At 41.6% G+C, this 25,596-nt stretch overlaps 4 protein-coding genes across 15 annotated transcripts in view; 3 read left to right on the top strand and 1 right to left on the bottom strand.

Annotated features, from left to right (window-relative positions):
• The window catches only part of ubr4 (ubiquitin protein ligase E3 component n-recognin 4), a 52,340-nt gene extending 46,220 nt beyond the window's left edge, over positions 1-6,120 (top strand). For all 12 annotated transcript variants that reach the window (XM_085145399.1, XM_085145397.1, XM_085145393.1 and 9 more), the window contains 13 exons: positions 726-842; positions 969-1,159; positions 1,342-1,515; positions 1,612-1,711; positions 1,824-2,042; positions 2,127-2,240; positions 2,451-2,593; positions 2,712-2,837; positions 2,923-3,117; positions 3,302-3,526; positions 3,843-3,933; positions 4,223-4,385; positions 4,660-6,120. In XM_085145399.1, coding sequence (XP_085001525.1) covers positions 726-842; positions 969-1,159; positions 1,342-1,515; positions 1,612-1,711; positions 1,824-2,042; positions 2,127-2,240; positions 2,451-2,593; positions 2,712-2,837; positions 2,923-3,117; positions 3,302-3,526; positions 3,843-3,933; positions 4,223-4,385; positions 4,660-4,724 — 1,923 coding nt within the window. In that variant the 3' untranslated portion in view covers positions 4,725-6,120. The remainder of the gene's footprint in view (positions 1-725; positions 843-968; positions 1,160-1,341; positions 1,516-1,611; positions 1,712-1,823; positions 2,043-2,126; positions 2,241-2,450; positions 2,594-2,711; positions 2,838-2,922; positions 3,118-3,301; positions 3,527-3,842; positions 3,934-4,222; positions 4,386-4,659) is intronic.
• Positions 6,121-10,090: 3,970 nt separating this feature from the next.
• LOC146495189 (transcription factor HES-5-like) lies at positions 10,091-12,040 on the top strand. The gene is made up of 2 exons (XM_085145386.1): positions 10,091-10,359; positions 10,478-12,040. Exons 1-2 carry the CDS (start codon positions 10,198-10,200, stop codon positions 10,916-10,918), a joined length of 603 nt encoding a protein of 200 aa, XP_085001512.1. The 5' UTR covers positions 10,091-10,197; the 3' UTR covers positions 10,919-12,040.
• Positions 12,041-15,580: 3,540 nt separating this feature from the next.
• Positions 15,581-16,968, top strand: her12 (hairy-related 12). The gene is made up of 2 exons (XM_085145269.1): positions 15,581-15,947; positions 16,032-16,968. Exons 1-2 carry the CDS (start codon positions 15,879-15,881, stop codon positions 16,437-16,439), a joined length of 477 nt encoding a protein of 158 aa, XP_085001395.1. The 5' UTR covers positions 15,581-15,878; the 3' UTR covers positions 16,440-16,968.
• A 314-nt stretch (positions 16,969-17,282) lies between these two features.
• tas1r1 (taste receptor, type 1, member 1) lies at positions 17,283-25,090 on the bottom strand. Its single transcript, XM_085147198.1, has 6 exons — positions 23,930-25,090; positions 23,492-23,819; positions 22,642-23,400; positions 22,341-22,559; positions 20,809-20,929; positions 17,283-20,127 (listed from the first exon to the last, which is right to left on the bottom strand). The coding sequence occupies exons 1-6, from the start codon at positions 24,109-24,111 to the stop codon at positions 19,205-19,207; spliced, it is 2,532 nt and encodes an 843-aa protein (XP_085003324.1). The 5' UTR covers positions 24,112-25,090; the 3' UTR covers positions 17,283-19,204.
• Positions 25,091-25,596: the final 506 nt, after the last annotated feature.

The raw sequence follows: 25,596 nt of genomic DNA, 5'->3' as shown, positions 1-25,596 counted from the left end.
AAGTTTGTAGCATGCATGCTTGTTGTTTTTGTCTGCTTCCACTTGTCTTTGCACTAGGATGATGTCGGCTTAAATGTGCAGTCGTATTTGTTGTGTTCCCACTAGTGCTGTCAGCGTTAATCTCGTTAAAATGACATTAACGCCATAACGCGGCAAATCTCCGTTAAGCCCCCGTGTGTGGGGCTGGACGGCGTCAACACGTTAACAAGCTAACTGTGCTAACGCACTAGTTCCCACCAATTGAGCATTGTGTGGCACATCCAACATACTGTTTTACTTTTGTCCATGACGCGCTTACCTTCAGGGTCATACTTCACATGAAAACCAAAATAGTTCCAAACGCCAGATCTGAATGAGGGTGGGGGAGGTTCAATTTCGGGTAGCGTTGAGGCAGTTGCCATGTTGCAACGAGCTTAACTTCTGTCTTGCTAGCTTGCGCTGCACTCAGTGGATCTGCGCTCGACAGTGCAGCCTAGGCGGAGTAGTCGAACGCAGATCCATTGAGCGCTCAACACAGACAGCATCGTCAGAAGAAAAGTTGATAAAATAAATAAAATATTTTGTATTGTTCGATACATATGCGTACCGAACCGAAAGCACTGTATCGAACGGTTCAATATCGATACGAGTATTGTTGCACCCCTAATATATAGATATATAGATATCGATGGGGAGATGGATAGAGAGAGAGAGGGAAACATTTTTTAATGTTATTTTTCCTTCAGGCCTTAGTGGCAGAACAAGAGAGTAAGGATAGTGGTGGAGCCTCCATAGCAGAGCAAGTCCTGAGCATCATGGAGATCATTCTGGATGAGGCCAATGCTGAGATTTCAGAGGACAAGGTAACAATCTGAAGCTAATTTTATCTTCTGCTACAATCATAAAATCATACCCTGAAAAAGACCTTTTAATTGCAGTTTTGTGTTTTGTTTTGTTTTTTTAATTAGAAACTGTCTTGTCCTTTGCAGGGTAACCTTCTCCTTACAGGAGACAAGGATCAGCTTGTCATGTTGTTAGACCAGATCAACACCCTGTTTGTGCGCTCCAACCCCAGCGTGCTCCAGGGTCTTCTGCGCATTATTCCATACCTGTCTTTTGGCGAACTAGAGAAGATGAGGATTCTGGTGGAACGCTTTAAACCGTGTTGCAACTTTGACAAGTGAGCACTCAGCTTTTACTTACTAATAAGCACATGAAGACTTTAAAGGGGCTATTATTTTATGTTTTAATGGATAAATCAGGCTAATCTTTGTAGGAGAACCATGCTCCTATGGGCACTTTTTTATAATTAATTTAGTGAAATTGACTCTTGTTTTTGTGTTTGTGTTGTGTTTCTTTAAGGTACGACGAGGAGCATAGTGCTGATGACAAAGTGTTTTTGGACTGCTTCTGTAAAATTGCTGCTGGAATCAAAAATAACAGCAACGGCCATCAACTGAAAGATCTTATTCTGCAAATAGGAATCACACAGAGTGCACTGGACTACATGAAGAAGCATATCCCAAATGCCAAAAAGTAGGTCTCTTGTAGGTAAATATTTTGTATACAAGTACAAATGCAAGATTTTTTATTTTTAAACCTCTTTTTTGTTTTTCTGAAATCTCTCATCAGTCTGGATGCGGATGTCTGGAAGAAATTCCTCTCTAGACCTGCTCTACCCTTTATTCTCAGACTTCTCCGTGGTTTGGCTACCCAGCATCCCCCCACACAGGTACAGGATGCTTTGAATGTTAGACTAAACTGGAGTCAACTCAGACAGTTCTTTTTGTAAACACATGAACCTGTCTCCCTAATATAACTGCGTGTCATCTTCTTTTGTCTAGGTGCTCATAGGCACAGATTCAATAACAAACTTGCACAAGCTGGAGCAGGTATCCAGTGATGAAGGCATAGGAACTCTAGCAGAGAACCTTCTAGAGGCTCTGAGGGAACACAGTGACGTCAACTTGAAGATTGAAGCAGCCCGCAGAGAAACCAGAGCTGAGAAAAAGCGTATGGCTATGGCTATGAGGCAGAAGGCTCTGGGAACTCTTGGCATGACGGTATTTTTTATTTTTTTTAATTATTACCACAGACTTGAATTGAAATGTGGATTTTATTGTAAGCTTTATGTGTTTGCCTTTCAGACCAATGAAAAGGGGCAGGTGGTGACAAAGACTTCACTCTTGAAGCAAATGGAAGAGCTGATAGAGGAACCAGGCTTGACCTGCTGTATCTGTAGAGAAGGTTACAAGTTCCAGGTATAAAAGCACATACAGGATTGAGGGAAGTTTGACATTATTTAACACTGAAGACGTCTGGTTTTGGAATCCTATTTAAAGTATCAGTAGCCAAATTGTAGATAATTAAAATGACACTCTTATCAGTCTGATTTGCTGGTTTTCTTGGCATGCTGAAATTTGTTGTGTTGTTTTCAGTTCTCATTTTCATTCTGGTTTCTCTTTCACTAGCCAACCAAAGTCCTGGGTATTTACACTTTCACAAAGCGTGTGGCCTTGGAGGAATTTGAAAACAAGCCTCGCAAGCAGCAGGGTTACAGCACTGTGTCGCACTTTAACATAGTCCACTATGACTGCCATCTGGCAGCAGTCAGGTAGCTACAAACACCAGCATTTACTCTGTGGTGATGTTTAGAGTACCCCTTACATTCTTTCTGTAGCCCCACTTTTCATTTTTTTGTAATATATGCCTGTTATTTTCACTTATTTTAGGCTGGCTCGTGGGCGAGAGGAATGGGACAGTGCTGCTCTCCAGAATGCTAACACCAAGTGCAATGGTCTGCTTCCTGTGTGGGGGCCACATGTGCCAGAATCAGCTTTTGCCACATGCCTAGCAAGGTTAAAAGAAACAATCAGCATAAATTAGAGAGAACATTTTCTTCATGTGGCACAATTTCTTCAACCAAACTCTTTTACTGCACAGGCACAACACATATCTTCAGGAGTGCACAGGCCAGCGAGAGCCCACATACCAACTCAACATCCACGATACCAAACTGCTGTTCCTCCGCTTTGCTACTGAGCAGTCATTCAGCGTGGACACAGGAGGTGGAGGTCGAGAGAGCAACATCCACCTCATCCCCTATATCATCCACACTGTTCTCTATGTCCTCAACACGTATGTACATTTTTGATGTGCACAGAAAACACTTGCAGACATTTACTCAATATCAATGCTGAGTTGATACATGTGTGGGACTGATGAGGCTTAAAATAAAACACAAATCCAAAGTTTGATTTTACAGCTCATAGTTCTCATTCCCATCTCACCTTATTTCACTTTGCAAATTCTGTCACTGTAGTACAAGGGCTACGTCCCGAGAGGAGAAGAACCTGCAGAGTTTCCAGGAGCAACCATGTGAGAAATGGGTTGAAAGCTCATATGAAGTTGAAGGGCCCCACTATTACACCATCCTGGCCATGCACATCATGCCACCCGAACGGTGGAGAAGTTCTCGTCTGTACTTCCTGCGGAGACTTCTGGGCATTGCGCATGCCCGTAAAGTCTCGGCAGCCTGTGCAAACAAGTATGAGACCTTTCCTTTCCTGTCTCCATTTGTTTTACACTCAATGCAGGGCACCTTTTGTCTGTGATATTAATTAAATCCTTCAAGCAGGGAGCACGTTCAGTGCCAAATTATTAATTTGTTTGCCAATAATTCCAACAGGAAACTTTTACACTAGTGTAATTTTATTTTGAATACATCTAAGACATGTGAGTGTTGACCAGTAAAGCAGGTCAGAGTTTATAAATTTAAAAAGAAAAAGGAACAAACATTGAATGTTGTGTCCATTATTTATCTCAAAAGGTCTTCATCCACATCTTCTCTTATCTATTCTCAGGCTCACAGATAAAACACCAAAGGAATATGCAGTGTATCGCTCACCTCTTCTTTTTTGGGGCCTGGTGGACCTGGTCTACGACATGTTCAGGGTAAAGTATTTTGCCTGTCGATACTGTAAAACGATGGTATTATGCTCTTTCGATTTTGGGGATGCTTTGTAAAAATAGGAATCATTACCCGTAAAAACAGAATTCAGAATGTTGTTTGTTTGTTTGTTTGGGGGGGGGGGGGGGGGGGGGGGGGGGGGGGGGGGGGGGGGGGGGGGGGGGGGGGGGGGGGGGGGGTTTAGGGACATTTTCAATCTAATGGGAACACTGACATTAGATAATTAGATAATATACTGTAATTCCCTCTTCTGCTCTTGATTTTGTTTTACAGAAGGTACCAACCAGCAACACAGAGGGCGGCTGGTCCTTCTCACTGGCAGAATATGTCCGTCACAATGACATGCCCATCTATGAGGCCTCAGAGCGTGTGCTCAGGGCTTTCCAGGATGAACTCATGCCCGCTGAATCCCTGTCCGAGTTCTTTGATGTTGTAGGTCAGTATGCACACACACCTATGTTTCTGGCTGATACTATTCTGTTACTACTTCTTTTTAGACAAGATAAATCATCTCAGATAGAGAAAGCCCACGAAAAAGAACATTTTGGTAGTGAAATTTGAGTGAAATCCATCCCAAATAAATGCCGTCAGTGAATAAGAGGATTTGCATTATTCAGTGCAGAAGTATAAACATAAACGACACTTCTTTTCTGGTGTGAATAATAAACTGTTGTGTTGGTCGAATGTTACTATTAAACTTTGTTTTTCAGGTCTCCTCTCTGAAATTCCAGACCCGGACCTCTTCCTGCAGGATTTGTTGAACTCTTTGCCCTAATGGCCAACCTCAAACCACAACCCCTCAAACACAAAACGCCCCTGCAATTATCATCTGGACACCTACCAGCTGAACAAAAATTTACTTTTTACACACTGATATTCACACAGTGTATACACCACGCTTCCTACTTAACTCCCACTCCCATATGACATCTTCAAATGATCTTTAAGCAGAAACTGTGTAGTTTAAAAAAAACAAAGAAAAAGAGAAAAGATCCATCTCTGTAAAGTTTAACACAGAAACACCGTGCTGTCAAAGGTTGGGGAGGACACACAAAACAGAATTTACACTTTGATTCAAACTCTTTCAGACTAGAGTTGAGATCACAACTTGTTTCAGGAAGCTTGAGGGAAAAAAAGAAGCAGGGCTCTGCCGACCACCCAGCCACAACCATTCACATCTGTCACCATCAAGGCATCTGTCTCTTTATGATGCCATAGATTATCAAAAAAAGGCCAGCTGAATTTAATGATTCATGTGAAAAGAAGAAATAATAGTTTTTTTGTTGATGGGAACAGCTTACGAATTCTGTTTTGTTGTGATCCTATCTTTTGGCTTTAAACTCCTCCCCCTCTCTTTGGGGTACAATAACTAAAATGTTTTGGGTATTTGACCCACCACCTATGAAGAGCGGCATTTGATTTTAACTCATTTTCCTTTGTTTTGTTTTTTTCTTTCCATTTTTGTTTTGCTTTAAGTTTTTTTTGGTAAGGGTTTTTTAAAATGGCAGAAGGTTTCACTGTCACATGGTTGCAAGCTAACCTGTCCTTTTCTTCTGGGCTTTTGCTGTTTGATCTTTATGTAGGGTCTAACTGGAATTTGAGTGACGGACAGGGAAACAAAAAAGCAGTTTGGTTTTATTTTTTTCTTGTATCGACCTTGGAAGCAAAGAGGGGGGAAGAACAATGAAGTGTTTTATTTTCTTCCACAAAGCTATGCCTTGGTGATGAAGTAAACTTTGGATTGATGAAAACATTTCCATCTGTTGCAGTGAAACACCAGACTTGTCTAAATGAATAATAAACATAGACCTACATTATATCCTTTACACTTTTTCTCTTTTGACTAATTATTTTGACTTTTTTTCCCCTCTTGAGCCTCTCTGCACTCTTTAATTTAGGTTTTGGTTTTCCTCAAAATTTCTGGAAACACACGTCAGTTTCCAGAACAGATTTATGGAAAGCAAAGTCTCACTTTTACCCTCAACAGTTGAGCAAACTTTCAACTTACAATTATTACAGCACCCTTGTACTCAAGAGTTGAATGCATGGTGTGGAGTTCACCCAGTTTCTCGTCAATTCACCTATTCCCGCTGCTATACGATGTTTAACTGTTGCTGAATGTCTGCTTTTTGAATTTAGCCTATGATTAATAAAGCCGTAATAATTCCAAATCTGATTCAGGGTAAACTCTTCTGTTCCGGCTGGTTTCTAGATTTGGGGGAAAAAAATATTAAAACCTGCACCTTTGTTTCCTTTAATCGTATGACAGTGCTCATAACGCTGCTGTCTGTAAGCATGCACAGAATACAAATGAACTCTAAATAATGTGGAAAGTGTAGTTTAAATTGGATCTCATATCTGTTGGATTGATTTAGTCTTTGACAGTTTCATTAAAATTCATTTCTTTACATTTTGCTTCAAAGGCAACATTTTCATAGAACTTCTTTAGATGGTCTTGAGGAATAGTTCCCCAGGCTCTCCGAAGGTCTGGATCCTGGAGGCTTCGAGAAGCCTGGAGAGCTGTTCCTGAAGACTTCTTAAAGTATATCACAAGAATGCTCCCTAATAGTTTAGACGAAGAATAGGAAGACTGTTACAATCTGTTTTTCCCCTTTATATATTTGCACATTTCAACTAACTGCTGCACCTACTTCCAAGTTTTTCAAGCAAAATGTAAAGAAATGAAGGGTGGCTAGAGACCTTTTGTGCAGCACTTTACATCACGCAGTATACTTTTCATTAAAAATGCAGGCATGTGCGTAGTGGTGTAAGATGGTAAGTCCCCAGTCTGATTACTTCCTCTTTTCATGCACAGAGGGTTAAAACTCCAGAAATGTATTTAAGAACACTTTTATAAAAGTTTGCAGCTTTAAAGCAGAGCTCTGAGAATTCATGGTTGAATAATTGTGGATCACATGTGAAGTGTTGTTGCATTAATGCACACTAGAGGGTGACATTGAATATGACCCTAAAGTGAAAGATATGGAAGTCGAACCTTTCTGGGCTCAACACAGAATCATAATTTAATCATTTACATTTTGAAAGTGCCGGACCAAACAAAAAAAAAAAAATATATATATATATATATATATATATATATATATAATTTTTTTTTTTTTTTTTTTATATCCATTTTGTTAGAAAACAAAACTAGCAGCACATGATGGGAAAACATGTCATTTTACTTAAAATTGCACAGGAAAGCACATTGCACTTTTCACTTATGGCTTTCAGCAACAAATTTTATACATGACTGACAATATCTTAAACATTTACAAAAAGTATGCATTGGCATAAAAACTTTTACCCTTTATACAAAGGAATATGACTTTCAGTTTAATAAAACTAATAACATGATCTTAAAGTTCTAAGAAGTACTTAGATTTAAGGCATAACATGCGCATTTCTAGGGCCTGTACAATGACCAATAGGATCGCGGTGCAGGTAGTCGCAGTTAATGAGAACTCCCATCTTTTCCACCATTTGTGCTTAAGAAGACATTTGGAGAAAAAAGTTTATAAAAATGCCTAGATTTTGTTTTCCTTTTCGTATTTCAACCCTCTTTCGGTGCACTTCTTACTGGCAACACAAAGGCGACACATCCTCAGAAGGTGAGGGGAACAGCCTCATGGCCTCTCTGGAGGATTTGGTGTAGCCATTATGGAAAATGAAGGCCTTCTTCACTGTGAAAAAGGAGACAGTCTTGTCCCACACGTCAGAGCTGCTCATTCCAGTGCTTAGATGGCTCTCTAACGTGGAGCGGAGCCTCACTGCTCTGTCTGTGCACTTCCTTTCCAAAATCATCATCTTACACAGGCTGTGGAAGGAGATGGAGAAACATCAGATTAATGGTAGATGCAGAGAATTGGGTTGTTTCCAGGAGAAAACTACCAGCATGCTTAAATAATGACAGCACATGTAGAAATGGTTTTGGTAACATTCATTCAACATAAAAAATAAAATTAAAAAAAAGGAAAAAAACAAAACTTTCAATCACTTTTGAGTCAAATTCATAGATAGTGGAAGAAACATTGCTGTGACGCCTATTCAAAATTAGGATCAAGCCTGGGATGATCTACTTCTACCATGAAGTTTCTTGTTTTCGAGCTTACGTTGTGTGTTGATCCCTCATGGCGAATATGCAGTCGGATGGCGTCCCGTGAGTCCAGGCCCGTGTGGGTTACAAGAAAACGATCAGGGTTATGAGTTTACCCACAGAGACCTCCCTCATTTATATACTTATGCCAACTTTCCCACTGATTTAATGTGATGTTGGTTCTCACAGTGGTTGGCCAATCACAAAGCAGCATTATGACAATAGGATGTGAATGAATTAGTTGAATTCATTGGGGTACAATGGCCCCAATCCAAACAAACAGGTGGGAGGGGCCCATTGCTTGCCCCTTGTTGAGGGAGATATCCTTGTTATTGTATCCACTGGGATGATATGTGGTGGGAACGTGGAGGACAACATCTGTCTGAGGACGTGCCTCCTGGAGGAGAAAGACGTCCATTGGTGGGCAGAGTTTCCAGATAGGCAACCTAAATATTTAGATACATTTTTGGAAATGTGATCTATGTGAGGGCAACAAAAAGCATCATCACAGACTGGATCTGCATCTAAGTGTTGTTAATACCTGTTATATTAGTCTTTAATATAGAATAATCCCTTTTCTGTTGCAACAACCTGAGAAAGTGAATTGGTTTTCACTTTTTTCTCAACTTCTTAAACTTTTCGTGTCAAACAGTGTAAGAGTTTTGCACCTTTTTATTCACAGATTCTTAAAACAAGTTCATCATCCTATCCAGAAAGTTTCCCACCCTCCACACACACACTCCCTATTCTTCTTATTTAACTTTCTGTCTCTATTTCAGCCTCTCCAATTCTCACGGTAAACATCTCCCGCGCTTGATCGGCCGACAATGGCATACAATCCATCCAGATGGTGTGCCTGGAAGCCCTGTTGACAGCCCTGTTTTCCTGGGTGTGTGCGTGCATGTGTTGTTAGTGGGGCTCGAAGGGGGGGTTGGTCACTCAATCTTTGTGCGATGGGGCACACTTCCTTTGTGCAGGCGGCCTCAGAGTCATTAAACACTGAAGTGTGGGAAGCCTGGGACCACAGCGGCTCCCACGTTCCACACAGGCAGGAAGGGAGCGTGTGACTGAGACGTGGCCAGCGGCATGCAGGTCAGCCAGCTGTGTGGGTGTGTGAGTGTGTGTGTGGGGTAGGGAAAGTGAATGAGAGTGTGGCTGTCTGCATGAGTTTGTGGGGGTTGCCTGATGTGTCAGCATGTGCTGGGAGCGTGAAAGCTTAAAGCTGAAGCACTTTACAATTCACACACAGCTCTAATCACGTTCATCAGATTAAAGCTGACAAACTGAACATCAAAGGTGTCGCTAATGAGTCATTATAACAGACAAATTTTGAATGGCAGTACTTTTTTGTAACTGACAGAGTACACCTTGCATCAGCTCTACAGTCTTTAGATGTCACACAAATCTCTATGAAAATGCTTGAGATTGGTGAACGTAATGAAAATTAGCTGCGATTAATCACTAATACTTCAGCTTCATCAGGGCTGGATATTGTGAGAGTGATTTGGTCAGATTATATAGCTGTCTCTTAAGGATTGTACTAAACCTTGAATGAGGAAACACCTTATAAACATATAACAGTTTAATCAGATTATCTGAAAAAAGGGTTAAATATTCATAGTCTAAATATTCTCTTTTCTTTTTCAGCTGAATATTTTTGAGTTGCAAATCTGTTGCTTTCTTTCTCTTTGAATCTTTGAGGCACCTCAACCTGTTGCACAGCTCTGAAAGTCTGCCATTTCACACTGGTGGAAGTGGCTGCATGTTGGTCTTTCTCTAATGCTTGGCCCTCTGTAACACCCACGTGTGCCTGGTGGCAGAGGCACTTTGTCTTCAATTACGTGGCGGCGAAGATGACATGAGACAGCGGCATGCTTCCCTCTGGGGTCACCACTTTCCCATATCAGCACAAGCACCGAGTCAGTCTCCCATCTACCCCCACTCAGCCCCCCTCCCTCTGCCCACTCCACCCCGGGCTTTCTCTTGCAGTCTATTCCTCCACCTGCTCCCCAGAGACACACTCATTGTCCCCACGGCTATAAACACTTCATTGAGCATGTGGCAGCCCTGCGTTCCTCAAAGCCCTTCCCAGCACTCCCATTGGCCCGGGGACTGTGAGAAACTCCATCAAGCCTAAGACTCACACATTCATATGGAGATTTGGGTGTATAAATACAGGGCAGTGGCAGAGGAGAGGAGAACACAGCTCAGATCCAACCAGCTCTTCAACCCGAGTAGAGACCCTGACTCCACAGCAATGGCTCCCTCTGTTTTTGGACAAGCAAACAAGGAACACCTGACCCCTGCTCACAAGGTAAATACTTTTTTCAGAAAAGTCTCATAACTGGATTTGTGTTGGTACAAATAATTCAATTAAAAGCAATGTTCAATTTGACTAAAATACCTTTTTTTTCCCTCCTTCTTTTCTTCAGCTGAGAAAGCCAATGGTAGAGAAACTACGCAGAGACCGCATCAACACCAGCATCGAGCAGCTGAAATCCCTGCTGGGGCCCGAGTTCCTCAGGCAGCAGCCTGACTCCAAGCAGGAGAAGGCTGACATCCTGGAGATGGCTGTGTCATATCTGAGAAACTGGCACCAGCAGCAGAAGCAGGCCGGCTTGACCTCTAGCCCGATGGTGGCTAGCGACGGTTACTCCCACTGCGTGCAGGAGGCTGTCAGCTTCCTGTCCCACTGCCAGGTCCAGACTCAAGCCCACAGGCTGCTACTCAGCCACTTTCACGGCCTGCAGGCGTCCAGCGGGACCAGTCACAGTCCCTGCAACCTCCCTTCTCCTCCTGGCTCCCCACTCCATCAGGTCAGCTCCAGCAAGGGCGTAAGCCAGGTCAGCTGTGCTCTGTGGAGGCCCTGGTAACATCAGGAGATCACGGGATCACCTGTGAACCGAGAGAGAACTACGTCTGTGAACGTCATGGACAGAGAGTTAAGGACTTATAGAGAAGTCTGCTTTCTTCTGCTTTAGCAGAAGATTCAATACTGTCAAGTGTTTTATTTTGTGGTGAAATCAGCACGATGTGCCGGTACTCCTTTGGAAGGACTGAAATGATTTAGTGTATTATATATGATACACGCTTTATTATTTGGAGTGCTCATTCTGTGAATGCGTTAATTGTTCCTGTGGGAAAACTGCTCCTGACTTTTTGTTTGTTTTGAAAACATCATTGAATTATATTAACCACATTGGTTTGAAACTATTTAAGTGTCCGAGACACTGATCGATGTGTTTACTGTTTGTCCCTGATGCTGAGTGTCACTGATTGACGTGTTTCATCAGTTTGCTGTTGATGAATCAAAAACAAGCCATAGAGAGATCCCATGGATCCGTCTGTACTGTAAATCTTATAACGATTATACTTTGTTCTATTTGTAACCATCATTTGGCCTGTGTATGAAGGATACTGATACTGTAACCGTTACCTGTCCACTTGTAATGTTCATAATGGATTTTTAAAATCTTCATAACAATGCCTTTTATAAAGGCCTTTTTTGCGCTGATATCAATCTTTGTAAAAAGAATCTTTATTGCTTCCTTGAGGAGTTTGATATTGAAAAAATAAATAAATGAGAAACTTCTGATGAAGTTCTGCAAATATAAGTAATCGCAATGTGCTTTCTTTTAAAGAAAACTACGGTGCTAAATATGTCTTGACTTATTACTGATTGATTCATTTCTGTACACCAGAGTGGGAGACAGAGAGGGGGAGCTGGTGGAGTGGGGGACTAAAAACCTAAATCCAGTCATACTAGAACTGACAGCAGCTTTAGTTCAGTGTAAGAATTGAGCCCTGGTTCTTGTAAAGATTCATTAGGTTAGTGCTAAATATTTGGTGGTTTGATCACCATTTATGCATCTATGGCTCCAGTAATTAGTCACTTACATCACTACAAACCTTCTAAACATTGTAAAGACTTAGGAAATGGGGAAAATAAAATGGAGATATAACAGAAAATCCAACTAAACGCAAGTTTTCACCATTTAAAGAGCGATGCCAATTAAAATGTACAAGTCTGTCTTTTTTTCTTGCCATAGTGCCAGGTGTATAACACATCTGTTTGCACAGGTCTGGTGGAGCTGAATGGTGGCACTCTACAAGTGCTTAAATTAAATTATAATTCTTACAAAATGACTATATTTTCAAGTCAGTTTAAGTGACAGTAATTTGAACAGAATGCAACTAAAGAGTTTGAATCGTTAATGTTAATTTACTGATTCAGGAGAGTGTCTTGTTTAGCTCAATTTTGATTTGGGATTTACCACAGGTATCATTAACATGTCATCTTATCCGACCTGGTAATCATCAACAGGTGCTTTAAAAAAAATCAAAAATCAGTATGCAGACGCCACAGCAGGCCACATATGCCGCTTTTCTCTGTTGTGATTGTCTTGGTATGTTGTGCAGTGCTTGAGTTATCTCTCAAGTGCCACAAAAGTCTTTCACAATTATTTGTGTGCGCTGAAGTTGTGGAGAATGTGGGACTTTCTCAGGGTCTAGTTTGCCAGGCCAGATGGTCTGGCTGAAGCTGCCCCCCCCCCCCCCCCCCCCCCCCCACCCCTTCAACAGGAGATCAAACACCGTAGCTAATGTGATGTGTAACAAGACACACTTCTATTGTTCCCATCTTGGGACCAGTGAATAGGCGCAGAGTGTGGGAAACGGGAGATACCACACTCACAGAGAGATGGCTGACGGGAAGCAGCTCTGTGCCGCCGCAGGTCTGAGCAATGGCCGAGACTTTATGGCATGAATTCAGCGCTCTCAGGCGGCTGGTGGGAGGGGGACTCGTCTTCCCACACACTTGTAGACAAAGACCCCCAGCAGCCATGTAGTGCACACCAACTTCCAAAGGAGGAGAACTTCGCACTGACATGATGACAAAGAGAAAAAAAGAGATTTAAGAAGCGCTGGGCTCATTGAAAGTTACTGGATTTTTTTGATTTTTTCCAGTAATGACAACAGTTTTAAGTAGTACTGCTGATATGGGCCACACAGATGTAAGAGGAGAAAGAAAATAAAAATAAAAAACAGGGCTCCATTACAGTGAATTTTAATTATCTCATCTCCACAGATCAGAGATTTACCTTTTTACCTGCTTTTATCTCTCTCATATCAGATTTATTGTGAATTATTGTTCAATACCTGTAGCACTTTTTGAGCATTTTCTACTGTTCAGATGCTGCTTTTACATGACTTGTGATGGGGATGCTGCCACTGACTGGACTCACTGCTGTACAAAAGTCTTGAGACTCCCCTCATTTATTTATTTTAGATTTTTCTATGAAAATGGGAAGAAATGGAAATATAGTGTATAAGACAAAAACAGACAATCGTATAACCTAGTGAGTTCCAATATTTGGTGTGACAACACAGCCTGAAGTTTTCTGTGTTCATAATTTTATCAATTTTGACAAGCTCTCAAACACCACCGTCTGACTGCACAGATGGCCGTGTGCACACCCAGCTTTACCTCTCTCCTTACCTCCTCTGTACACATTGATCATGACTCAAACTATAAATGTCGACTTTGAATTCATCACTCTACCAGACCTGTTGTGTCTGACTTTCAGTCCAGTTCTGGTGTAATTTTTCATACCTCTCTGTTTCCCCTCTTTATGACAAACCTTCCACTCAGACCACTTCTGATGAGGCTTATGAATAGTAGATGAATCAACTGAAGGGACAGATACATCCATCAGATCTGGAGTTAAAGCTTTTCTTTAATTTTTCCTATTTCTTAAAGACATGACTTTCAGATACTGTACATCTGATGTAAATAGATGTAAAGACACTGTAGAGACACACTTCAAACTGGGAAGAGATATGCCAAGTTCGCTACTAAAACCTCTTTGGGAATCACCTTGTTCGTGTAAATATACTATTTTATGACTCTGAAGCTGTGTTATTTTTTTAGCAATTTTCATACATTTCAATAAAGAAGTAGGTTTAAATTATATTATATGTTTTTGCAACAGGCTCCTAGTAACAAAGTGCCTGTGTGCCTATGTGTTGTGCCAGTGTTGTGGTGTCTGGTTCATCACTTGAATTAGGGGCCTTTTTATTATTGAATGACTCATAGTTTAGCTTAACAAACAAACAAGAAACAAAAACAAAATTGGTTACAAAGATGCACGTCCCAAAACCTTCAGAGAGCCTGGAGAACTATTGACACTTTGAAATATTACAAAGAAAAGGTCTGGCTCCTCGGAAGCAAAGTCTAAAGAAATCAAGGGGCGGCCCAAGACTTTTAACAGTACTGCATCTCTGCAGTTCTTCCTTTGTGATGAAACCTTTAGTTCTTCTCTCAGCACTATACATGGGTAACTGAAAGCACGGACCAAAACCTCCATACAGACAGGCAGTGAAGCCAGTTGACTTGATTTTTCCCAGATGGACCAGGACACAGAGTTTCTGTTTGAGCTGCAACAAAAGATCAATTAACATTCCTCGGAGCGTGGAGGAGCGGCATGGCTTTTGTAGCCCATTTAGCCTGATGTTGGGGGCTGGTGGGAAACTGGGGAGATGGGACTACTCACACTGCGCCCACAAGGCCAGCTTCACATCTGGGTCCAGCCAATGATGGAGACCCTCAGAGGCACACTGCCAGCCCTGCTCATAATGCCATTAACTTGACACTAATTTGACATAGTTCATTTACAGCAGAGTCTGCAGACCCTCGGGGAAAGCGAGGCAAGGACTTTTGACTAAAGGTTGCCAACAATTTTTCAGAAGAAGTCATGACCAGTAATAAAGATATCTGCAAAATATGCTAAATTTATTAGTTTCGTAATAAATTCATGACTCGGTGACTCTCTCCAGCAGGGTGGCACTTTTGGGTCTTTCTTTGTTTGTCTTTCTATATGAAGGCAAATATAAACATGGCTAATATGCGCTCCCGCCCCTGTTTGTCTTTAATAAGAGGAACAAGAGGCTGAGTAAACGCCTCACGCTGTGCGTCAACACAAGCGCAAAAAAATCGCTTGTTGGGCATTTTGAAGCGCACGCGTTGGTCGGCCCGGCTCGGGCCAGACAACTTACGCCACTCACCTCCTTTCACACCTGGGTCGTCTGTAGCTTTGAATATGCGCGAGATACACTGCTGAAGCTTTCCCTCACTCGCGATCCCCGTGGGAAACCTTAATGTCAAGGCTTGAGTGGGGCGGAGTTGGAAAAGCAACAGGTGGTAGACGAATAAGTTTCATCTAAGACTTCTTGGATTGTCCTTGTCCTCTCACCTCGTTTTACTCCCTCATTTTAAACTTCCTTCAGCCTAACTTTGATGGGACTGCCTGGAGTCATACCCGAGGCCTTTATGATTCCAAAAACAACATTTTCTGTCCTCTCCACACTTTGCTGTCTGAGCAGTAAAGTGCTCAAGTGTTCTTTGAAGGGGCATTTATATTGTTTTATTGCAGTAACGCATTTGGTCCTTAACTGCAGTCACCCCCTCCCCCTGGAGAGATTCTCTCTTTTGTGTATTTTACTCCCTCTGATCAGAATTAAAAAACAGAAAAGAAAATCTGATCAATCCAGCTGATATAAATTCGGAGATAGCACCTCTGATTAACTCTTAATTACCTGTTGCTTATCTTGGGAAACATGCCCAGCAGAGATAAATGCTCTCTGAGTTATTGACATCTCCTCCATTGTTGTTGTTGGGAGTCCCACTGGTCAGAGTGTGGGAACCCCAGCCCTGCCTCAGCCACATGACTTTGTTATGCTAATCTCCCAGTATAAAATGAGGAGCGGCTCCTCCAGAGACATCAGAGCTAACACTGCTTGCCCAGAAGAAGCTGCTCACTTCACCTCTGCAGAGACATGGCTCCTTACTCAACAAACTACTCCTCTGTTCACCACATCAGGATCTCTGAGAAGGATAACATTAAAGTGAGTACCACAGGAGATTTTTAGATTGGCTTGTGCATTGCTGACTTGAAATGTGAACTTACTTGTCTGCCTTCTCCTTCTCAGATGAGGAAACCCATTGTGGAGAAAATGCGCAGGGATCGCATCAACAGCTGCATCGAGCAGCTGAAAGTCATTCTGGAGAAGGAGTTTCACAAGCAAGAGCCCAACTCCAAGCTAGAGAAGGCTGACATCTTGGAGATGACAGTGAGCTTCCTGAGGCAGCAGCTGCAGACAGGCCTCTGTCAGAGCGACTACAACCAGGCCTACTCTCAGTGCTGGAGGGACCCTGTTCACTTCCTTTCAGCTGGCTCAGAGGCTTCTCTCGCCCCTCTGCAGGGACTCCAGCAGCAGCAGGACCAGAAACTCCTTCAAGCCCAGACAGCCAGCAGCTCCTCCCCAGTCTGCTTCACACTCAGGCCCACCACAGTGCAGGACAGCGGGAGCAGAGGCCCCGTGTGGAGGCCTTGGTAGAGGCAGAGACTGAGACATGAGGGGTGCTGAACTCTCCCTCACTATGTAGGAAATATATTTTTCCAGCCTGCTCATTCCTGATGGGTTTCCTTAGCGTCTCATCACATTGATGGACAAGTAAAAGCAACGGCTCTCACATAGCTGAAGATCCCGCTGTGACTCTTAATACGTACTTTCCCTTTGCGTTTAAAGCTGGAGGTTGATTTTGATTTTGAGTATTGATAGTTTTGTTGTTTACTCCAGTGGAGTTTTATCTTTGGACTACTCGATGTTACTGTATATGTGTCTGCCATACTGTGTTTATGGACAGCTGCTGTGGAGAATATTTCTCATCTGTTTTCATGTATCTATGCCAAACTCGATGTGTCAGTATGATTACAAAGCGTGTGTTTTGCGTGTAGATGGGTTTACATTTTTAACATGTTGTACTGAGATGTTTATATTGCTGTTCTGCTATTGTGTAAAGGTTCTTAAAACTCATTCCTAACATTTGTACGACAATTAAAAATAAAAAGAAACAATCATTAAACATGCTTGCTGACTTCTTTTACATTTATATATATTTCATGAAAAAAGTCCACATTGGTACTATATATATATATTAAAAAATACCACTTTATTTTTGCCTCTTTTCAACAATGAATGTAGGGATGGTCATTAATGGTTTGATCTACAAGGCAACAGATATAAGGATGTTTGGGTCTGTACATATCTAAACAGCAAACTTAAAAAGGGTTTTGACAACATTGCTGTACACACATTTTCCTCATTTGGTTTGTAGATTTCATAATCAGGAAATGTGTTGGGATTTCTTTGATTTATGCTAACCAACGTGAACAGCAAATTGCATCTAGTTGCTGGCATTTGCAGCCAGCATCTTGTCAGTTACACACGACAAGATGTATTTTATTTGCAATGCAAAGGCACAATAAACAATCAGCTGACCTTGACATGTTAGAAACTAAAGCAGTCCCCCATGCTACTAAGTAAAACAATCGCACATTCTCCACAGTGCCCAGATTTATGGCCTACATATTGTATTCACAATTACTCACACGTGTACACATATACTTACTTATAATCAAGTATAGATCGCAATAGCATTTTCCTAGCTTGTGTTTTACTGTAAACTCATGCTTCCAACACTCAGTATTCCTAACAGCACAGTGTAATGCTTGGAAATAAAAAATCAAAGCCACTGTTTGCTGCTACCTCTTAGTATTTTATCAAATAATTTCTTCCCTAAAATAAAAAAAAGGACACTCATGTTCTTATGTGAACATTTTATGTTAACTGTGGATGATTTTTAGTCTTGGTGGTTTTGTTGTTCAAGCATTTCATTCACATCTCTCTGTTTAAATCTCAGAGGTGCTTACTTTGTTATCTCCCCTCACAGGTTGTGATGTGGTGAAAGGAGGCGTGGTTGGTGATGCATGGAGACGTTGGTGTGTAGGTGAAGCGATCAGATTCATTTTGGATGACACTATCAGCTCTGACGCTCTGGAGCTGCTCTTCACTTTATAGCGTGTCATTAGCATGACAAAGGCACGTTAATTAGGCCGCATTGGGGTTTGTGTCAGATGAAGATGTATCAATAACTGAGAAGTGAAGCAATCAGAGGCTGGCTCAGTGGAGATAAAACCATTCCAGACTGAGAATTGAGTGCCGTTCATCTCTTATCAGGAGCTGCTGCTTATCTCAGCCTGCATTTACTCTGGGGAACGTGGGCAGAAGCTCCTGATATGCACCCAGGGAATAATTAAACAGGATGCATCGTTGCACTGGTGGTGTCAGGGGAAAATATGCTGAAAGAAAACATGTTATTATAGATTTAATTGCTAGTGTGGAAAAGGCAAATTCTTAGTTTTCACACCACAATGATTTACATAGTTTTTTTGTGCACATTTTTGTCCCTTTGACTTCATGGCAAAATATCATTAATGTGTGGATAGCCACATCCCAAATGAAACCTTGACTCTGCTGGTATTTGGGTGACTTTAATGGTTTGTTGATTTTAGTGTAACGAAAGACAAACACGGCCAAGAGCACAGTGAAACGTTGGCCACAGCAGTTTGCAGGTAGAGGTGTAAACGTGCCTTTGCATGGATTCAAACAGATAGTTCGTATGTTGGGCGATGTTGAAATGAAATTCCTGAATTTTTATTCTCGCGCCTCTTCTTTGTGTACAGACAATAAAACTCCTGCTTGTTCACCCATGGCACACTTCGATTGTTGACCGAGGGTATTAGCCTGTGAGTGGACAGAGAGACTGTGGGAAAGCCAACCTCCGACTCTACTCACACATCTACTGGTCAATAGCGCTGACCTCCCAGCCACAAAAGGCCTTTTCATCTATCCTCTCAAACAACAGCTAACAGCAGCAGTGTGTGTGTGTGTGTGTGTGTGTGTGTGTGTGTGTGTGTGTGTGTGTGTGAGAGAGAGAGAGAGAGAGAGAGAGACAAAGCAGTTAGGGATTTCTTTGACATGCAATGAGTTGTTGTATCATTCTGCAACTTGCTGTAACAAACTTTTATTCTGTGACCAGCTGCTTTTTGCTATTGACTCACTTGAAACTTGAACTTGACAATTAAATTACACTGAAATTAAATTATAGGACATCTAAGCAAAAGAATGCACAATCTAATAACACACAAATACACTCACAAGATAAACATTCTTTAAATAAAATGCATTTAAAGCTATTATTTTTGCGCTGAATATATTTGAATATAAGTGCTGTTAATGTAATGAAATCACCACACTACTCATTTTTTCATGGTATACATTTGAATACAATTCTGGAAATGTGCAGTTGTGTTCATTTGCGGTCTCAGCACAATAATATAAATTTTGGGTACAAAGTATCCTCCGAGGAAGGCTAGGACACTGAAGAGTGTGGCAAACACTTGTGCGGCCATGGTGAACGAATCTCTGCTGATGAGGTAGAGGGTGAAGAAGCTGATCCAGGAGATCATGTACACCATGAGGCTGAAGGTCACGCACTTGGCCTCGTTGTAATTGGCTGGCAGGTCTTTGCCCATGTAACTGAAAGTGAAGCAGAGAACGCTGATCATGGACACATAAGCAAGTTCAACACCAGAGCCGACCGAGAGGGTGTTGCTGCACTCGAGCACGATGCGATCTTCATAGAATTCAAGATCCATGGAAGGCCTGGGGGTGTCGAGGGCCACACGGAGCACGGAAATGATCAGCATGATGGCAGACACTAGGAAAATTGTGAACTCTGGCCCGTGTTTTTTTGCCCACTTGTCATAGGCTGGCGGCAGCTTGGATGCAAATTTAAAAATGCAGACAACCTGAAGGGCACGCATAGTGATGCAGGCCAGGCACACAGTGAAGCTGTCCATGAATAGAGACTGCTTGAAGATGCAGGCCAGAGGCGATGGCTGGCCAAAGTGGCACAAAGAGCTTATGGTGGCTGCAGTCAGGGCTGCCAGCATCAGGAGGCAGGTGCGGCCCCCGGCAGACTTGGCCACGGGTGTGTTCAGGTTGAGCAGGAGGATTATTGCGGTGCCAAAGATCATGAGAAGGCAGGTGGCGAAAAAGAAGAGCAGGGCAATGGAGAGAGGGGCGTCCCATTCCAGCAGCAGGACAGTCCTGTTCAGGCACTGCTCACTGCTCGGGGGTGCCCACTGCTCTGGCAGACACGGCTGGCAAATTACAGGATCTAAGGAAGAGAAAAAGCACAGCTTGAAGAAAACCTGGGATATAAAAGCTGGACAGCAGTTGTGTCCACTGTCGGTTGAGCTCAGATTCACCAGCCCAAGTCTGAACCTTAAAGTCAAACACACAGCATTTGCTGGAAATCATATAATATGTGATTTGTTATTATTCAACATTGTGGCCCTTGTTTTGTTTTTTCGGGTCGTTTGGCTCCAGCGTCAGAATGTGCATTCAGCACCACCTGTTGGACAATTTTACACACAACAACAGATAATGGCGCTCTGTTGCAATGTGGATCACTTTGTTCACTGGAAGAAATCTTAAATAAGTTACCACATGGACAGTATCCCGTGCTGAACTCTATATTGACTTCTGGAGCACAACATCTTAACTTTTATTGCTTGGATATCTTTATGATTTTGGGGGATTTGTATTTGCATTACATACAATCAGCACCTCTGACGATGCCGATAAACGACACATATTTATTACTGGCTTTTATAATAAAAAGCTAGATTTTATATAATCTTTGTTATGAGATCATAAAATCTCAGATTCACTTTTCAGTCTCATTTTGCTACATAGAGATAATATGTGATCAAGGAAACCCTTTTCCACCGCCCGCGTCTCTGTTTTCTATTTATCCAGGTGCTTTACTGCTCCTTTTTCCTTTTTCTTTGTTTACCACTTTTATTGAGGAATGTGGCAGCAGGACAGGCCTGGCAGTCGAAGCAGCACTTATGCTGCCCGGTCAGCAACTTCTTGTGGCCTGTTGGGCAGGGTGGTGAACAGATGGACAGTGGCACCTATACACAGTCAAAGAAAAAGACATATTATAGATTAGCTTTTATTTAAACAGGTAATCTCTAATAGATCTAGCTCTTGGTTGGAAAGGAGAGCAGAGAATAACAGAAGAAATAAATGTTATACAACAGATGCACATAAACCACAACACCAAAAGCATATTTGTTTAACCTTTTTAAATGAGAAATTAAAATGATCATTTTTAGGGTTAGGGTTAATTTTCTGTGGGGTTTTTTGTAATATTTATTTATAGAGATTGACAGACCACGTGACTTTCGCGCATTGCATGCCGGTAACTCGTGGCAAAACAATCCAAGTACCGCATCAAATGCAAGCATTTGCAGCACCGCAAAACGTTCATTCTCCGGTTCCAATACCTTCTTGCTTTTTCTTTGCCCCCCAAAAAAGTTATGTACAAAACGAAGGAGAACAATTCCGGTCCGTACAAAGACAGACTTGATGAAAAGGCAAAGAAAAGATACGAGGAAAAATTCAAAGGAGTGAAAGGGTTATACCCTTACGAGCACACAGAGTGGACAAAATACGTTAGCATGCTGCCCAACTTTCACCACGCTCATATTTATAATTATACGGTTCTTGGAGTGAGTGCATACACTCATGAAGTTCAGTAACTTCAGGTCACTGCAACAAGCCCAGGAACAGTCTACCGACGGATGAGTACAGGACCATCGTACGTATCATAAGTTTACCAGTCTCACAAATCGTCTTCATAAATACACATTCGTTAACCGTTTATTAATAGGACCTTTGAGCTCAACGGTAATTAATTAGTAGTGGAAATAATTTCTGGTTCGCATTACAGAAATGTAGCAGTGACAATAATATTGTATGCTGTAATCGTACTGGGCAATTAGTGATAGCATAGCGCCACAATTTCTGTTCAGCGCCAGACTTGCTTGTAACCTATATCACCAATTATGTTATGAAAAATGACGTATTAACTACTACAAAACACTGACCTTTGTGGAAATGCTTGGAGCAGACTAACCTGTGAGCTGGAGTGTTCTGGGACGTTATATTTGGTCTTTGAATGGCTGCAATCCAGGCCATCTGTCGCCTCTTTTTACTTCAGAAACATGGCTCGAATAATTTCTCTTCAACGACGTAATCCAATAAAAAAAAAACAAAAAAAAAAACGATCTCTTTACCCGTCGGCTTCCCGTGGCTGTCATGCGACCGGCTATTGCAGTTAATAATACAACAGCTTCTTGACAGTTTTTTGTGTTTCTTTTTATCGCTGTGTAACTGATTTCAATTGTAAGCCTGCGTGCGCTAGTACCTCTTGCCACGAGTTCCCAGAATTCTTTGCGGTTTTACCCTTGAATGACGTCACATTTTCAATCTCTATTTATTTTAACTATAAAACAAACCCAAACACCATGTTGCTCTTACTGCTCTTGAACCTTCTTTTCCGCACCACTCAATTCGATCAGCATCAATTGTCAACGTAATTGGGTCTGGGGTAAAGGAGCCCACTACTCTCAGGGACCAGTCAGTGCCCCTCCAAATCCAGGTAACAATATCATATCCTGTGGGTGGATCTCCATTTGCATCAAAGTACACAGAGATGTTCTCCAGGGAAAATCGCACATGCTTTAGCTGCTGAAAAAGCTGGGGAGGACAGAAAATGAGAATTATGTAAAGAATAAACCCAAATCAAACCAAACCAAAACATTAGTTTAAATCAACTCACCTCCCATGGATGCACGGTTCTCTTGTTGCACTTTTCGGCATCACAACCAAGTGTTGTGTGCAGAGCATGAGCCAAAGCATACACAGCTTTATACACATTGAAGGCAGAGGCGATGTCATATTCCTCCAGAGAGTAATTATTTCTGGCGAGGCTGTACAGGTCTGTGCTCTGTAGGCAGTCATTTCCATTGCTCATGGTAACATTAGCGCTGGCGCGTTGCATTGAAGCCTCGACTATCTTTTTCTCAAACTCCTCAAATCCGGGAATGGATATAGGTTTGACGGCCACACCGATTACAGTACCGATTGTGTTGATTCCACTTATGCCTGATATAAGAGTTGCCACTGACCAGTCCTCCGTCCCAATCCACACTTTATCTGTTATGTTGCGCTCGAGTACAAATGGGAAGAAGCCACTGAGTTTCGTCTTGCTGGAGAAGACCACAATGGTATTGACTTGGGTTGTCAGTATGTCCGTTACCATGTTCCTCATGATCTGGACTGTTTCATCTGTGGCTGAGGGGATGACTCCTTGGTAGGCGATGCAGATGCCGTAGCTGGATGCTTGTTGGGACAGACTCTTCATGGCCTGAAGCCCATAGTCATTGTCACTGCCTAAGAGAGCGATCCAGGTCCAGTTGAAACGAACCAGGAGCTGGATCATAGCAGCTACCTGGTTCTTGTCACTGGAAATTGTGCGGAAAAAAGATGGATAGTATATCTTGTTGCTCAGCTGCTCACTTGATGCTTCATAAGAGATCTACAATGAGCAATAAGTTTCTTTTAAGATGTGAATGTGGAATGTAAAATAATTCATGGACACGAGCAAAGACTTCCAGGTATTAACTTACCTGTGGTACAAGAGAGGTCCCCAGTAAAGCAGCAGGGGTGAAAGACTTGCTGCTGCTGTCCGGCCCAATCACAGCCACAGATGTTTGAGCATCACTGGAATTAAGGGCTGTGTTGTTCTGTGCCCCAGGTGTAGAAATGTTCCTGTACTGTTGGTCGAGCAGGTCCAGGGTGGCCAGGATACTGGCCGGTACTGAGCAAATATCGTACATCTGGTAGCCGAGTTTCACTCCTGGTAGGAGAGAAAGCACCCCTGTTTTGCTGTTGATTTCTTCCACAGCAAATCTCATAGCTTGCAACAGATGAAAACCATGTTTGTTGGGCCTGCCTCTGGAGAAGAAAAAAAAAGAGTGTTAAGTTTGAAAAAACTGACAATATTAACTGGTCCACAAGTGAAATGCATCTATCAGGTTTCTGTCTAATAAAACAGAAACACTCACTCTCTGCATGGAACCAGAGCAGGCAAACCACTCAGCCCATTAGTGTAGAAGAGAGGAAAGAGTCCAGCGAAGGAGAAGTCCCCCTGCAGATACATCCCCTGGCTGTGAGTGGTGTGATCTAGATTCCCATCAGCTGACTGCAGCACTAACCAGACCAAGGAAAGCAGCACAGTAACAGACATGCTCGTATTTTAGCATCAGCTTATGCACATCTGCATGTGGAAGCTCAGTGTGTTGTGCAAAAACAGATCAGGAACTCTTCTTAAAAGTGTGGGCTGGCAGAGGGGAGGATTTTCCATTCTTCTGAAAAATGTTTACTGAGTGAAGGTACTTTGCATGTGGAATTTGTTGGTGTCATTAGAGTTTTCCTCCCGTTGAAATGATTTGCATAAATGAAAGTCATGAAGAGGCAGACCAGTGATTTTTTCATAAATCTTTGACCACTTACATGGAGTGAGTGCAGATTCACTTTTTAACATATTTATTCGGGCTGATAGTCTTTTCCAATATAAGGCTTTGTTTTCAAGGATTTTAAATCATAAGATTAAATCTTAATCTTATGGATGATATTGCAATTTCAGTGTGATGTACATACATTACGTACATAGATACAAAGTAAATTTATCAACAAATGAAGGCAACATTACAGGTTCTGGGAGTTAAATGTTAACCCGATGCTGCTGGATACTTTTTGTAAGTACATTTTATGATATTATTTTTGTGTGTATGTGTGTTTAGTAAAAAGCAGCTGCCCATAAAACAGAAAATATCTGTTAAAATTTACATAGAAATAATGTGTCTCAAAAGTGTGTCTGGGTCAGCACAAAAACTAAGAATCTACTTTAAACAGAAAGTATTTTTCCTTAAAAAATAGAATGAAAAAACATAGCTCCAATAAAGTCATCAATGTTTAATAAATATAATGTAAAAACGATTTATTGAGCAGAATCAAGTATAAGATGCTGAAAGCCAAAATTTAATGTCACCAGATGAGGATTCAGGGTCTCAGGAGGTTAGCTTGTAAAGGCATAATTAGTGATGTCCTACTCAGAAGGACATTTTAGAACATGTAAAAGCCAATAATAATAATAATACTAACAATACTACCACTAATAATAATAATAATAATAATAACAACAACAATAGTAATACATTTTATTAATCAGCTCTTTCAAAACACTCAAGGGTGCTTTAAAAGCAAATAAAAAAATAAAAAATAACGAATTTCTAAATGTATATAATGTTACATGTTACACTAGTCTTATTAGCTACACTTGTTTTGTAATGTGCAAATCCTTCATGAGGGCTGTACAGGTGTGCCAGAATTTGCACTTTGGTTGATATCTGACCTGTATTTTGTCAAACACACCTGCTGTACTAACATGTAATTTGCTTAGATCCAGGGAAAAACCATTGTTTTAACAGGAATACGGTGCATTTTATTATCCGCTGTATTATGCAGTCAAATAGCCATGTAAATTCAAATGTCTGTGCAAACACAAAGATTTGATGGCATGCACACAATATGCAGACTTTTAACAGAAAGGCATTTGTTAATATGTCCGTATGAGCCGGGAAGTTGGATAAATTCTCTCTGTTTTGTCTTTTGATGACATATTGCAGTCAGATTAATAACAGAGCTGCATGAGTAATAGATCCAAGTTAAA

The sequence above is a fragment of the Neolamprologus multifasciatus genome, chromosome 20 (genome assembly GCF_963576455.1).
Source record: "Neolamprologus multifasciatus chromosome 20, fNeoMul1.2, whole genome shotgun sequence".
NCBI classification, from domain to species: Eukaryota; Metazoa; Chordata; class Actinopteri; order Cichliformes; family Cichlidae; genus Neolamprologus; species Neolamprologus multifasciatus.
Note: the sequence above shows the minus strand (reverse complement) of the source record. Positions and strands in the feature narration are given on the sequence as shown.

Bases quoted from the DNA above. Each gene is read 5' to 3' on its own strand.
- LOC146495189 (XM_085145386.1), top strand. From the start codon at position 10,198: ATGGAGATTTGGGTGTATAAATACAGGGCAGTGGCAGAGGAGAGGAGA. The intron at 10,360-10,477 runs GTAAATACTTTT...TCTTTTCTTCAG, and splicing joins ACCTGACCCCTGCTCACAAG to CTGAGAAAGCCAATGGTAGA.
- her12 (XM_085145269.1), top strand. From the start codon at position 15,879: ATGGCTCCTTACTCAACAAACTACTCCTCTGTTCACCACATCAGGATC. The intron at 15,948-16,031 runs GTGAGTACCACA...TCTCCTTCTCAG, and splicing joins CTGAGAAGGATAACATTAAA to ATGAGGAAACCCATTGTGGA.
- tas1r1 (XM_085147198.1), bottom strand. From the start codon at position 24,111: ATGTCTGTTACTGTGCTGCTTTCCTTGGTCTGGTTAGTGCTGCAGTCA. The intron at 22,560-22,641 runs GTGAGTTGATTT...TGTCCTCCCCAG, and splicing joins GAACCGTGCATCCATGGGAG to CTTTTTCAGCAGCTAAAGCA. The intron at 20,930-22,340 runs GTAAGAGCAACA...GACTGTGTATAG, and splicing joins GAAAAGAAGGTTCAAGAGCA to GTGCCACTGTCCATCTGTTC.